A 14,712-nucleotide genomic window follows, 5' to 3' on the forward strand; every position below is an offset into this window, starting at 1 on the left:
TTGTTTCACAGCTCTTCTTTGATTTTTGGTTTAACCATTCTGAGTCTTTAAGTGTCCAGGTCAAGTTATCAAAAATGCTGCAGGTGCTAACTATTGGGGTGCAGATTTCTTCCTGGGTTCTGGACAAGAGAGACCTAAAAGTGGTTTTCCTTCTTGCAGTTTTCCAGCTGGCCAGCACATGGCACTCATGGGCAGATCTTTCCACACAGGTGTCCCTTTCAGTCTCCACTTGCCTGTGTTTCTGGTCTGGCCAGAACAGAGACTCAAAGAGGGTTTTGCTAGCCAAATTCACTGAAGAGAAACCACTCATTGCTGTCCACCACACCCTCCCTCTTCCCAGGAAGGAAGACATCTATTCCCCTCTAATGCATGCCTTGCGGGTGGGGGCTGGAGTTTAGTAACTCACGGTTGTCATTTTGGTTTCTTCATCTCTTCGCCTTCTGGGGGTTGCATAGCATTGTCCTGGGCTGCTGGCCCACAAAGCAGATCCTTTGGACAACTTTTTGTCCTTTCTCTATTGTTTTTATGAGAAAGTTGAGCTCTGACTGCCTATGCTGATGCCATCTTCCTGGAAGTCCTTCTGCATTCAATTCTGTTGGATGAATATGCCCTGTCTCCTCAAACTCAATGTGATTAAATGTATCTCATCACCCTTTGCCCTAAGTTCTATTCTTCCTGGGCATTTTCCTATACTGATGAATATCAAACCTTCCCTAGTCACAGCCTCGGAGTCATCTTTTGTGTATTGGTAATTTGAAGTCAAAGATTTTACTGCCCTCAGTCTGGGTGATGCATGCCTTAATACAGATTGACTTCGGATTTCCCAGTGTCACATATCACACAGAGTAATAGATGTTGCAGGTATTAAAAAATAGACCATTTCTCTGAGTAAATAAAGTAAAAGGAATTTGTTTGCCTGGTAGGTTTGTTAACCTGAGTTTCTGTAAATGGCCTTTATATATACTAGGTCTGTAAATTCAGGAGATACATTTGCATATGTATAGTAATTTATTTATATTCCAGCTCTTTGAGTATTAGAGAAAGCCTCTGTGCTAGGATTAAGTTCTTTAAGCTTAAAACTGAGGCATTTTAAGAAATTATAAAATATTCAATGAAAAATGCTTAAAACAAATTTACAGTGTAACAAACTGGCACCTTGAGACAACCTCCCAGATTAGGAAATCTACCTATAACCTGTCAGGCCCTCTGTGTGTTCCGTCCTTCCAGAGGTAACCATTGTACAGACTTTTATAGTAATTTTTTGCTTTTAGCTTCACTTTTACCACCTTTGTGCATCTTATACAATATAGTTTTATTTTGCCCATTTTTAAACTTTCTGTATAGAAATAAACACCTTTTATCTATTCTTCTGGTTCTTGCTTATTTTATTTACTATGCTGTATGTGAGATTTACTTGTATTGCTGTCACTGTCATTGATATGCAATATTTCATTTTATGATCTGTAGTTTATCCATACTTTTGTTGATTGACATTTGTGTTCTTTCCAGCCTTTGGCTATACAAAGTACGCTGAAATAAACATTTTTTAACATGTCTTCTCTTACATATTCCTGAGTTTCTCAGGAGTAAATATCTAGGGGAGGAATTGCTAAGTTTTAAGGTATGGGTATTTTTAAGGTTTCTAGATAATGTATGCTATTTTCCAGAGTGGTTGGGTCAGTTTACTTTTCACCAGCAGTATGTGAGTGTAGCTTTGGTTATTTTTTCTCCTCTTAGCTAATGCAATCTATAACTATCCGTGTGTATTTTCTAAGCATCAGTAGTGGATAAGCACTTGGCCTGTGAAGTCAGAATATGTGGGTTAGAATCTTGGTTGTACTACTTTATACTTCTGGGCCTTGGGTTAGTTACTTGACTACTTTTTCACCTCCTCCAAACCTTGTCCTTTTCCAGTTTATCCTTGCTATTGTTGGAGTAATAGGAATTGGCTTTAAGTCATCATGGTTATTCACTGGATAGGCTATCTACTGGGGGCTTATTCAGAGTTTGTCATATGTGATATTTTTGGCAAAATCATACTAAAAATTATGTTAGTACTAGTACTATGCTATTATTAGTCCTGTGTATATTAGTTTTATATAATATAGATGTAATTTCCTACTACTCTGGTGGTAGTTTACTAGGCACATATCACTACTTTTAGTGATGGTAACTGCTATCTGTATTGTGCTTTACTGAGCATTTGCATGGTTGTTTTTTGAATTGATCCTAATAGTAATCCTCTGAGGGAAGTAGGCTGGTTTATTCCCACTTATAGTTGGAAACTGAGGTCCAATATGGTTCAATGACTTGTCGCTGCCACTCAGCCAGGTAGGTGTGTTATATCCAGGACTTGCACTCAGACTTTTTACATTTCAGTGACTCTGTCTTCTTATCTTGAATACTCTAGAAATGGATTACCTCCTAGTGAGTGTGTCGTCTTTACTATTTCCATGCTAATTTTTTTTCGAATTTAATTAAAACTTTAGGCTTTCTTACAACAGAAAATGATGACCTCTATGACAGCATTTTCTGCAAGTCGTGTGTGACTGATTCCTACTTAAATCTAGTATAGTGAGCCTCCCAACAGCAAATCCCAAATAGCTTAAAATATAATCTTTAGAGTATTTGTTCTCTGTAATAGTTATAATTGGGAAGATACATTTTCTCTGACCTTTATTTTTATTTGTTTTCAGGGAGTGCAGCCTGCCACAGGTGAGGTTGTGTTTGATAGTTTCCAGGACTCTCCTTCCCGTTCGGAGCTAGAAACTCGGATATCGTGCCTGCAGCCAGTGGAGTTGCTGCTTCCATCAGACTTGTCAGAGCAAACAGAGATGCTCATTCACAGAGCAACAGCTGTTAGGTAAGTTGGCACATCACTTGAAAATAATGCTGATTCTGAAACTCAGATTTAATTCCAAAACTGATACTTATAAATTTGTAAAACTTGTTTTTACATGTAAAAATTATATTAAAACAATAATGCCTTAATATAGGACTTTCGAAGTTGATCATTTTAAAGGATTTTATGATATTATTTAATGATATTCTTTGATCATTCAGGGGTTTATGATGATATTTAAGTATATGATTTGGTAATTAACCTTCAATTTCTGAAGGTTAAGAGTCCATTTCCTAGAAGGTTTATTTACCTTTGGAAATACTTTATCTGTGCTTCAAGTTTCAATTCATGGCTGTGTCCAGTAGTTTTATTTACTAGCTCTTATGAGGCAATATGCTGGGGACTATAGCATTCAAAGGAAATTGTGTGGTTGTGATATGTGTGGAAGAGTTTATAATGCAGTAGGAGAGGCAGAGGTCTACATATCTAACTGGATTGACAATGCAAGGTGTATCAAGTGCCAAACATTGAGTATAAAGTATGTAGTTGGGCAGATTTTGTACTGCTGCCTAGAAGAGTGTGGTGGGAAAAGAGACTAGAAAGGCATCTATGGCTCCAGTAAAGAACTTTATATATTGAGGAATATGGACTTCAGACTACTCTGAAGTTAGTAGCTTGACAGATCAATTAGAAAATCAAACTAAGTGAAGTTCCATATGTTTCTTTGTCTTTAGAGTTGAGTGTTGTAGTTTCATTTAAATTTAACTTCCTTCAAAATAGATTTCATAATTTATTTTTCTGATTAAAACACTAATACATATTCATGTAGGAAGAGTCAGAAAAGTAGGTCAATTCTTATAAGCCAAAAATAACTTGTTAGACATTTTGATATATTATTTTATGTGTATGCATACTTTATCGCATGTTTTTGCTTATAAACTTGGATTCCTATTGCAAAATCAATTTTTGTCGTGTTTATTAACTTAGAAATTTCTCGTATATATATTTAACTTTATTATGGAAAACTTGAAATATATACCAAATTATATGGAATAGTGTTGTGAATTCCCATGAATCCATCTTCCACATTTATCAACACAGAGGCAATCTCATTTCATCAATATCTCCATTCTCTCCCATCCTGTTTTATTTTGAAACAAATCCTGGAGAAAATCATTTCATCTTCTAAGACTTCAGTAGATACTCTTGAAAACAAAATGACTGCCTATCATTGAGTCATATTAATGTATCATAATTCATTTATCCATTCCCCTTTTGTTATGTTGTATTCAAATTTTTCAGTATTACAGATATTGCTGTAATGAATATCCGTGCATAGAAATCTTTGTGTGCATTTCTCATTATTTCCTTAAGATAAATACCTTAAAGCAGACTTACTGAGCCAGAGGGGATAAATATTTATAAAGGAAGTGTATAAAGAAGTACTTTGATTCCTAAGGCCTTGTGCAGGGGGCTCATTTCCAACTCCCTTGCAGGTCAAGGCTGCATCTCTTGTTTTTAACTTAAAATATGGGTATAAAATATCTATACACCTTTATGATATAATCTCACACTACGCAACATTTTTTCTCATATTCTTTTTGGCACTTGGGGATTTCCTTTTTTTTTTAATTTTGACTATTAAAAACAATATACAAAAAATATTATTTTGATTATATTTTAATTCACTGTATATTTTTAGTAGTCAGGCCAATTAAGTTCTCCATGTTCCTGGAAGCATTCCATTATTTATACTTAGAATTAGCTTTCCTTATTTCAAAAGTACTTAAATATTCATCTATATTATATGGTCATTTAATTTTCTTTTTTAAATTTTTTGTTTTTTTAGTATTCAACTCTTTTATTCATTTTTCTCTGCTTTATTGTGGTATGTGTAGCCCTAACTTAAGTTTTCCCCTAAATTCTTGTGGTCCCAGTATAACATCCATAAAGCTTATATCAACCTGCAAATAACCCAGCCATATTGAAGAAACAAAAGAAACAAAATAACTAGGGGAATAGGAATGACTTAAATTAAGTATGAAGAATACACCTTGCTAGAATTAAGTTCCATATTTACTATCAGTAAACAACGTAGCTTTGAATTTTCAAGGAGAAAATTTGTTTTGTTTTGGTGATATATTGTTTGTTTTAAACAAGAAGTGATAGGAAGTTTCTTCTGTCTCAGACTTAGAATTCCACACTAAATATAATAGTTACTTGAAGGTAAATAAAAATAGCAGTTTTTATCATCTACTGGTTCATGTTTCATTGAAATTAAAGAAATAATATGTTAAAAGTTGAAGAAAATGCAAAAGAATGGCTTGCAGTGACAAAATTTATGTAAGTCCATCTTTAAGTATGTGGGGTTTTTTTTGTATTCTGAGTTTTGTCCACAAGAGGTCACCAAAGGATTTTTATAGTTTGTAATTTTGTTTTCTGGATTATCTAGAATGGTCACATTTATTTTTATAATCTCAAGGTACAGGCTTATTTTATATCACATGGTAATTTGTAATAAACATTAGTCAAAGATGGTAGTAAACCAAAATTGTTTTTAAAAACTATCAATTTTTCTTAGGTTAGTTATCTTTATTTTAAATAAAATTTTATTGAAGTATGTCATACATACATGTGCATACATAAACAATAAGTGTATAGTAAAAGTTGTAAACTTACAAAACAAACATGCATACCATCGTACAGGGCTCCCATAATCATACCACTACCAATACCTTGTATTGTAGTGAAATATTTATTAGAAGCCTTGTTATTTATGTAAAATGGATTTCTAAGGTTTCAGCCTGAATCTTAGCAATCAGCCCTACTATCCTGTCATCCTTCTCATTTGTCATAAAAATGTAGAGAAACAAATGAAAAGCAGTGATTTTAAGCCCTTGAGTTAATTGGAATTAAGATTGCTTTAAAAGATTATTAACCTTTGACTTATAGACATTATCTGTTTATAAAATACTGATATAGAAGAAATTTATAAAGAGCAGTGAGCAAATACTAGTTAATATTTAGTAGGTCTCAAAGAAACTGGTTTTTACAAAACTAAGATGAACATAGCAGATGACACTCAATTTTGTATTCACAGGAATGAGAACTTCCTGGGCACTGGCATAGTCAGAAAGGCTTTGTGGAAGAAATGGGCTTGGGTGGGGACATTTGTAGGATAAGGAGGCTTGAATTGGTAGGGGGGGAAGGAAAATGATATGTTGTGTGTGTGTGCGTAAGTGTAAGCATAGGAGGAGATGTGAGGACAGAGGAGAAGCTTTTCTGATTGGAGGGTATCTTAGTTTCTTAGCTGCTAAAAAAAAATACCATTCAGTGGGCTAGCTTAACAACAGGAATTTATTGACTCACGGTTTCAAAGGCTAGAAGACTTGCTTCCTTATAGGGTTAGTATCTTCTGGCTGGCAGCAATTCTTGGGGTTCCGTGGCTTTTCCATCACATGGCAACATGGCGACTTGGTCTTTCCCTCACTTCTGGGCTCTATCATAGCTTCTTTCTGTTCCTTGTGGCTTCTCCTTCTGTATCCATTTTCCTTTGCTTATAAGGAATTCAGCCATATTAGCCCACCTTCATTCAGTTTGGGTGCACCTTAGCTAATTACATCCTCAAAGGTCCTATTTATAAATGGGTTTACTCTTGCAGGACCAGGCCTGGATACCTGAACATGCCTTTTGTGGGGGACGATTCAGTCCCCAGCAGTCCTAATGCACTTAGCATTAGATTTACATATATTTAGGTCACATTATAGTGAAAATAATTGAAATCATTATGGGTCGGGAGGATAGCAAGAATTATTTTCTTCAATATAGATATTTTTTCACTTGTTTCAGCAACCATGTATTACCTGTACAATTTTTTAAATTGTGTTTTAACGAACTTAAAAGGAGAAAAATTCTAATGTAAAACAATAAAATAGATGGTAAAGTCAAGTTTGAGAAACATTTAAATTAAGTATAAATTCCTCCCTCTGGCACCCAGCACCCTCCATGAAACAGCTGTAGTTTCCCTGTCTGGCCTTAATCATATAGACATTCAGCATTATTGTATACTGTAGCTCTCATGAGTGAGATTCTGTAACAAGCCCTTCTTGACCCCTACATAGCTGACACTATAATAATCACAAATGTTTGTGCTTCCCTTCCCCACCCTATGTTCACACTTCCTTGAATGCCCTCACTCTACACAGCCCCACTTTCCCACCATGTTTAGGGTCTTTCTTACTTATATCTGTGTGCCATCTGGTGTTTGGTGCAACATTCCCCATTTAATTGACTCTTTATACCTAAGCATCAAATAGAAATGAATTTGTATAAGCCCAAGGAACGAAGCTTATTAAACTTTGACAGAACAAACTAAAACAGTGTAAGTGCTAAATTAGTACCAAAAATATTGGCCATTTAATAACATTCCGAGTGTGTGGTACATGTCCTTATAACCAGGTTCATGAACAAAACCTTTATTTTTTTCCCATTTTAAAAAAATATTTATATTTTTTATTTCTAAATTCAGATAATATTATTAGGAGTGGTTTGGACTTTAGCCATAACACAGATAGCTAGTTTATTTAATAGTTCCTTTGATAATTACATACATATTCTTACATTAATAACTTCATTTTGGCATTAAGCCTCCATTAAGCATTTTCTTTTAAAAACTAGAAAATCAAGTAAGTAACACAAAGTGGTAAGCTATCCCTAATATATAAATTAATTTGATAAAAGAGGAACTCAAAATACTGCAATGACAATTTCAAATATCCATTACCAAAAATGACATCCGGTGCCATAAGAATCTCTATTATAAAAATCATGCTTCATAATGGTTTTGATTAATCTTCACTTAATATAAGGTCCAAACATGACAGGGCTTATTCTAATTCACCAACATTAGGATTCAATGTTTTCTTCAAATTTGCAGCATGCATATCTATCTTTGAGTAAATACTGATGTGTTAAAGGATTTATAAAAGGTCAGATTGCTAAAGTCACTGTAGTACTGCAGGTATCTTTCTTCTACAGATATTTTATATATTTTATAAATTAGTTAGGGTCAGTTTGCAACCAGGTATCTTTCCGGATGTCATACAGTGCCAGTAAATTATAACAGAGTCAATACTGTAAAAATGTTCTACAGCTATTGATCATATTGTGTGTGGTTAGGCTAATGTGTCAATTTGACCAGGTAATGGTGCTGGATTGTTTGGTCAAGCAAGCACTGGGCTAATTGCAATACAAGGGCATTTCATGGACTTTAGTCATCAGTGAGTTTAATGGCATAGATGGCTGCTTACATCTATAGTCAACTAAGGAGAATGCCATCAGCAATGAGTGATGTCTCATCCAATCAGTTGAAGACCTTAAAAACTGAAGTGATTTCAGCATTCAGAGAGAGAATTCTGATCTCTACTTCAGACAGCCATTGTCTCCTTGGAACTCATCAAGGACCTTGATTCCGAGTCCCTGGTTTGCAGCTTGCCCTGTGGAATTTGGACTTGTGTATCCCCATAGTTGTATGAGACAATTTTATAAAATCTCATACTATTTACAGATATCTCCTATTTTGTTTCCCTAGAGAACCCTGACCAATGCAATATGTAAAAGATAATAACTCCACATCCCTATCTTATCCTGGTTTCCTACTTACCTTAACACCTTCCTTTCTGTCTCTGTCTGTTCTTTTCCTTCTCCTCCCAACAGTAGGCATTCTCCAAACTTCTTTGGAGAAGTTTCTGTATGCTTTTTTTGTCTTAGGGAAATTTTTCATTTTCTTAAATTCTGGTGTCCCATCCAGGCAGTAGATTGACCTGCAAGTTCCAGGCTAACCTTTTGTCATTTTATTCCTTTGATCAAAAACCTTATTGCCTTCAATTAGGAGTCCATACCTTTTGCTTAGATTTCATGGTCCTCACTCTTTCTTCTCCAGTTCTTCAAAGTAAAACATACCCTCTGTTTGAAAGATATCCTCTGTTTGAAATTGAATCTTGTCCCCCACAAAAGGCATGTTCAGGTCCCAATCCCTGGTCTATGGATTTGTACCCATTTTTAAGTAGGACCTTTGAAGATGTATTTAATTGAGGTGTGCCCAAACTGAATGAGGCAATATGGTTATAAGCAAAGGAATTTGGACATGGAAGGAGAAACCACAGGGAACAGACAGAAGCTGGAAATCAGTGGAACCCAGAAGAGAAGGGAGATGCTGCCATGTGCATTGCTGTGTGACAGAAAAGCCAAGGAGCCCCAAGAACTGCTGGCTAGTTAAATGATACTCACTCTGGGGGGAAGCAAGCCTTCTAGCCTCTGAAGCTGTGAGCAAATGAACTCCTCTTGTTAAGCCAACAAATTTTAAGATATTTGTTTTAGCAGCAGGGAAACAAACAATTTTTGGTACCAGAAAGTAGGGTGCTGCTATGACAGATATTTAAAAATGTGGAAGTGGCTTTAGAATTGGATAGTGGGTAAAGACTGGAAGAATTATGAGGTGCTTGATGGAAGAAACTTAAATTGTTTTGAAGAAACTGTTGGTAGAAATATAGACATTAAAGTTACTTCTAATGAGGTCTTGGAAGGAAATGAAGAGTGTGTTTGGCAATTGGAAAAAAGGCTATCCTTATTAAAAAGTGGCAGAGAACTTGGCAAAATTGAGTTTTGATGTAGAACACAATGCAGAACTTGTAAGCGAAGAAGTTAGATATTTAGCTGAGGAGATTTCCAAGTTAAGTGTAGAAGGTACAGCCAGTTTCTCCTTGCAGTGCAGGTTATAGTAAAATGTGAGAGGAAAGGGATAAGTCAAAAATTAAACCATTAAGTACCAAGGAACCAGAAATTGATGATTTGGAATATTCTCTGCCTATCCAACAAGTGTGCTCTGAGATTAGGGCCAGAAATGGCACTATAAGGGACCCCTTTGAGCTTTCAGAAAGTGAGACCCCAGGGAATGTGGCTCCATATGTGAGGGTTTAATGGAATAACCCATTGCTAAAGAAGGTGTGGCTGAACATGTATCCAGGCAGCCATTTCAGTGCAAGTCAGGATTGGAAATGCAGTTATCTAGAAAGAATCTGTGGAAAGTTCTATTGTCTAATGGTTGGAACCTGCTTGAACTGCACGCAAGGCCAACAGTGTTTTTGCAAAATTTGTATGAGCAAATGTATGAATGTGCTCACCCTGAGGGTGAGCTAGCCTTCTGTCCTCTGAAACCTAAGTCAATAAATTCTTTTTGTTAAGCCACTCTATTTGTATGGTATTTGTTTTTAGCAGCTGGGAAATTAAAACAGTTTTATACCTTTTTTTTTTTTTAAAGCAATGAAGTCAAAACAAAATTTAAGATTAAAATCAAATAGATGTTTAAAATTAATAAAATGCAAATGAGTAGTAAAACCAATAAAATATAATTGAATAGTACTTCGGCATACTTTTACTGAAAATAAATTATTCTGTCAGTTTAGGTGGGATCTACCCCCTCACTGAGGATCAGGTTCTTTTCAATCCAATATTCTTATGCTTCATGTGCTATCTAAAGACTCAACTCTTTAAACCACAAAATGAGTTAAGTGATTTGCCATCCTCTCAGCAGAAAAATGCATCACTTCCATTTTAAGTCTGCTTCTGTTTGTTTGTTTTTTTTCTTATTAAGCCTCAACAATTAAAGTGGTGCTTATGCTAATATCATCTAAAATAGAAATATAGGAACTGAATCTCGCAGTAGATTCTTTTTATAAGCTGATAATCCAGTTGATCTGGGGTAGTGTTTTTCCAACTGAAGGCCATGAAATCAGTTTGGTAGGTTGTGACTAATACCAAAAAAGAATAGAATGGAATTTCTGTTCATGTGTCACCTGTGTAAGTATAAGTATTTCATGAAATGCTTTTTTTTTTTCTCACTTTTATCTATCTATACCTATCTCCCCATGTATGCAGATCTTGGGTTGTGATATAAAATGCATTTCTATGAGTCACATTTGAAAGGAGGTATAATTACATTTATTTTTTAAAAATTCAGAATTCCAGGGAATACCTTTGAAGATTCTGAGGACCCCAGTTTGAGAAACACTGAATATGAAAAATATGGGTGACAGAATTTTGGCAATTTTGTTCACTATTGTACCCCTATACCTAGATTGAAATCTGATACATAGTGGTCACTAAATATTTGTAAAATGAATAAATGCTTAGTGAACTGTAAGGAGACATAGTTTTTTGAGCAGAAGAGAGAACATTGGAACTGTGCTTTAGGAAAAATTGTGGCATTGGATGTAAGATACATGGAAGCAATGTGGTAGCTGGGAAACTTGGAGGTGTGATAGAGAGGAACAGAAGTCACTATTACACTGAGGTTTCCAAACTGTTTCATGAATATGAAGGTGTTGGGGTTAAGTGGGCTTGGGAAATGCTGTTTATTTTATTCCTTTCCTGAAGAATTATAAACATGATAGTGATTAGAAATAGGATTAGAAGTGTTTCAGACTGAGGGAAAATTTGCCGGAAATATTGATAGAATCCTTTTAAGTTTCATTTATGGCCAGCAGTCTAAACGGAACACTTGTGTAATTTTCTGTTTTGTTTTATATCTTCAAAAATGTAATTAAATGTGTTTCTGAAGTGATTAAAAAATAGATATGAAATTTGATGGACTCATCCTTAAAATTTCATAGCTGTTAAAGCATCTCGATGAAAGGCCTTTTGTCGTCTTTGTCAGTGTCTGTCAGAACTCTAAAGAAAGGACCTCGTCTGTTTTGCTCAGCGTTCTATTCTCAGCCCCCTTACGGTACTTTGTAGGAAGTAACCGCTCAAATATTTTTCGAATAAATAAGTTTAAATTAATTATAAAGGCCTTCTTTACATAGCATTGTATCTTAGAGAGCATTTCAGATCAGTCTGTAAAGAGTGTCACTTTTTAATTGGCCACATGGTATTTAATTATTTGCTGTGTCATAATTTATTTAATCTGGCCCCAGATTAAATAAATGGGACACAGGTTGTTTACCATTACAAAAGTTCTGGCATGATTATCTTGTTCATATATCATTCTACTTTAAATAGTAATGCATTTGTAATTTTAATAGATATTAGCTAATTATCCTTTTTAATGATTGTCCAGTTTTCACTCATCAGCAGCATAAGAGAGTGCTTCTTTCCTCATAATCTCAATCAATGCTAATCCATTAGTTGTCATTCGTATCTCCATTAGTTTAAAATTTGCAATACCTCTAAATATGAATGGAATTGAACATCTTTTCATGTTTATGAGCCTTTTGTATTTCATTTTCATGAACTCTTCATATGTTTTGCCCATTTTCCTTTGAATATTGGCAATTTTATATACTAATGACATTAGTTCTGTTATACTTTGCTTTTAGGTGGTTTTTTTTTTTCCCATTTAGTAATTTTAACTTTACTGTTCTTTTTATCAAACATTTCTTATATCTCTTCTGGGTTTTTTGTTATGCTTAGCAAGGAGTGCTCTACTTTGAGATTATAAAAAAGTACATGAATACATGTAGATGTATGTGTGTGCATTTGTGTATATTTTTACATGTAAGTCTTTGATCCATTTGGGATTTATCCTGGTTTATGAATAACTTATTTTTCCACTATCTAGTTGTCCTTTTTTTTGAGTAATCAATGATTCTCATAAAATTTTAAAATGAAATATTCTAGGTATGCAGAAAAATATAATTATATAGTCAATATCTTTGTAATAATGATCCAGTTTAAGATGAAATTATGACAGGTAACAGTTGAATATCTCAGGTATCCCTTCCTAGTCCTAATCATTTCCCCCTCTGTCAGGGTGACTATTATTTTGAATTGGGTATTTATCATTTCCATGCCAGTTATATACTTTGACTGTATACATCACCATAAACAATTCACAGCATTATTTTCTATCTTTTTTTTTTTTTAAGAAGGTACCAGAGATTGAACCCAGGCCTTCATATATGGGAAGCAGGCATTCAACCACTGAGCTACACCTGCTCCCCTATATTCTATCTTTTAAAACATTGTGTAAATGTTATTATACAATAGATAATCTTTTTCATCTTATTTTTTTCAGTCAGCCTTATGTTAAGACCTTCATGTAGAATCGTGTAGCTCTAATTATTTCATTTTACTGCTGTGTTATTTTATTCTGTGTGTATATCACAATTTATTTATCCTTCTCTTAATTGGCATTTGGATTCTTTTCAGACTGTTGCTAGTTCCTGATATTACCATAGTCAACATTTTTCTATATGTCTTCATGCATATATATGTGAGAATTTCTTTAAAGTACATATCTAGGAATATAATTTTGGAGTTGAAGATTATATACATGTTAATTTTTATGAGATTTTGCTGTTTGCTCTTTGAAGTGGTTATATGTTTTCAAGCAATGCATGAGAGTTCCATATCTGTATTTTTTTTCCTGGTTACTAGTGAGTTTGAACATCTATTCATATGTTTATTGATAATATGGAGTTCCTTTTCTGTGCCTTGCCTGTACATATTTTTGTGTGTTTTTAGTCTTCTTATTTTTGTTTTTCACTCTCTTGTTTTTGTTTTATAGAAATTTTAAATGTATTTTGTTTCATTATTTTCTTCCATTGTTTGCTTTTTTTTTTTCTTTTTCTTTTTCTTTTTCTTTTGGAATAATAAATAACTTAAAGGATAGTTGCAAACAATACAAAAACCACGCAGAGAACTCCAACATACCTTCTCTCAGATACACATATCTGCCAACTTTTAACATTTTGGCATATTTGTCATATCATTCTATCCATCCACCCATCCATCTGGCTGTCCGTCCTTTTTTTTTTTTTTTTTTTTAAAGATTTAATTATTTATTTATTTACCATCCCCCCCACCCCTGCACTTGCACTTGCTTTCTGCTCTCTGTGTCCATTGGCTGCATGTTCTTTTGTGTCTGCTTGTCTTCTCTTTTAGGAGGCATCAGGAACCCATCCCAGGACCTTCTGATGTGGGAGAGAGGCACTCAATCGCTTGAGCCACCTTAGCTCCCTGGTTTCTTGTCTCTCACTGTCTCTCCTTTTTTTTTTGTTGAGTCGTCTTGTGCCAGCTCTCTGTTCTGTGTGGGCCAGCTCATTTTCACCAGGAGGTCCTGGGAACCAAACTCGGGATCCTCCATATGGTAAACAGGAGCCCAATTCTTGAGCCACATCTGTTTCCGGTTCTATTTTCTAAACTTTTGAGAGTAGGTTATGTATTAACCACCTTAAGCCAGTGTTTCTTTTTATGCAATGTTACTTGTTGTATGAAAACTTGTAGTTTTAATGTAGTCAATTTTAGTAATTTTATCTCTGATTTGTAGTTTTTATATGTGTCATTTTTAAGAAATCTGTTTGTATCCTGGCATCATGAATATATTCTATTGCATTTTCTTCTAAAAGTTTTGTGGATGGTTTATGGTAAGTGTGCATTTTCATTTAATTTTTTCTGTAGGGTAGTTGGTTTTCCCTGCAGGATTAGTTGAAGAGTGCATCCTTCCTATGACTGTTAATGCCATCTGTGTCATATGAACTTTCTGCCTATGCCCACTTTTATTTTTTCCATCTCTCTTCTGTTCCATTGTCTCTATGCTCATTCCTTATTACCTTACCATTGTTTTATTATGAGTCTTGAGTTTTGATTGGGTAAGTCCATCTTTTTTGGTGTTGGATTCCTCTGGGTTCTTGTCTGTGTCGCATAAAATAATTTAAGAACACACCAGTTTAGTTAGGCCCATAAAAAGAATTTATTGAGAAATGGGGGAAAAGAACAGAATTTGCTGAGAAATGGGAGAGAAGGACAGAAATTCACACCAAGATTTGACGTGGACTCCTCTAGGTAGAGAGAGCGAGATTTGGCTTGTGTGG

General features: G+C 34.6%; 1 protein-coding gene across 8 annotated transcripts in view; it reads left to right on the plus strand.

Annotated features, from left to right (window-relative positions):
- MSH3 (mutS homolog 3) overlaps positions 1–14,712 on the plus strand; it is a 229,016-nt gene that overhangs the window by 27,159 nt on the left and 187,145 nt on the right. For all 8 annotated transcript variants that reach the window (XM_058275431.1, XM_058275432.2, XM_058275433.2 and 5 more), the window contains one exon: positions 2,697–2,863. In XM_058275431.1, the coding sequence (XP_058131414.1) occupies positions 2,697–2,863 (167 nt within the window). The remainder of the gene's footprint in view (positions 1–2,696; positions 2,864–14,712) is intronic.

The sequence above is a fragment of the Dasypus novemcinctus genome, chromosome 2 (genome assembly GCF_030445035.2).
Source record: "Dasypus novemcinctus isolate mDasNov1 chromosome 2, mDasNov1.1.hap2, whole genome shotgun sequence".
NCBI classification, from domain to species: Eukaryota; Metazoa; Chordata; class Mammalia; order Cingulata; family Dasypodidae; genus Dasypus; species Dasypus novemcinctus.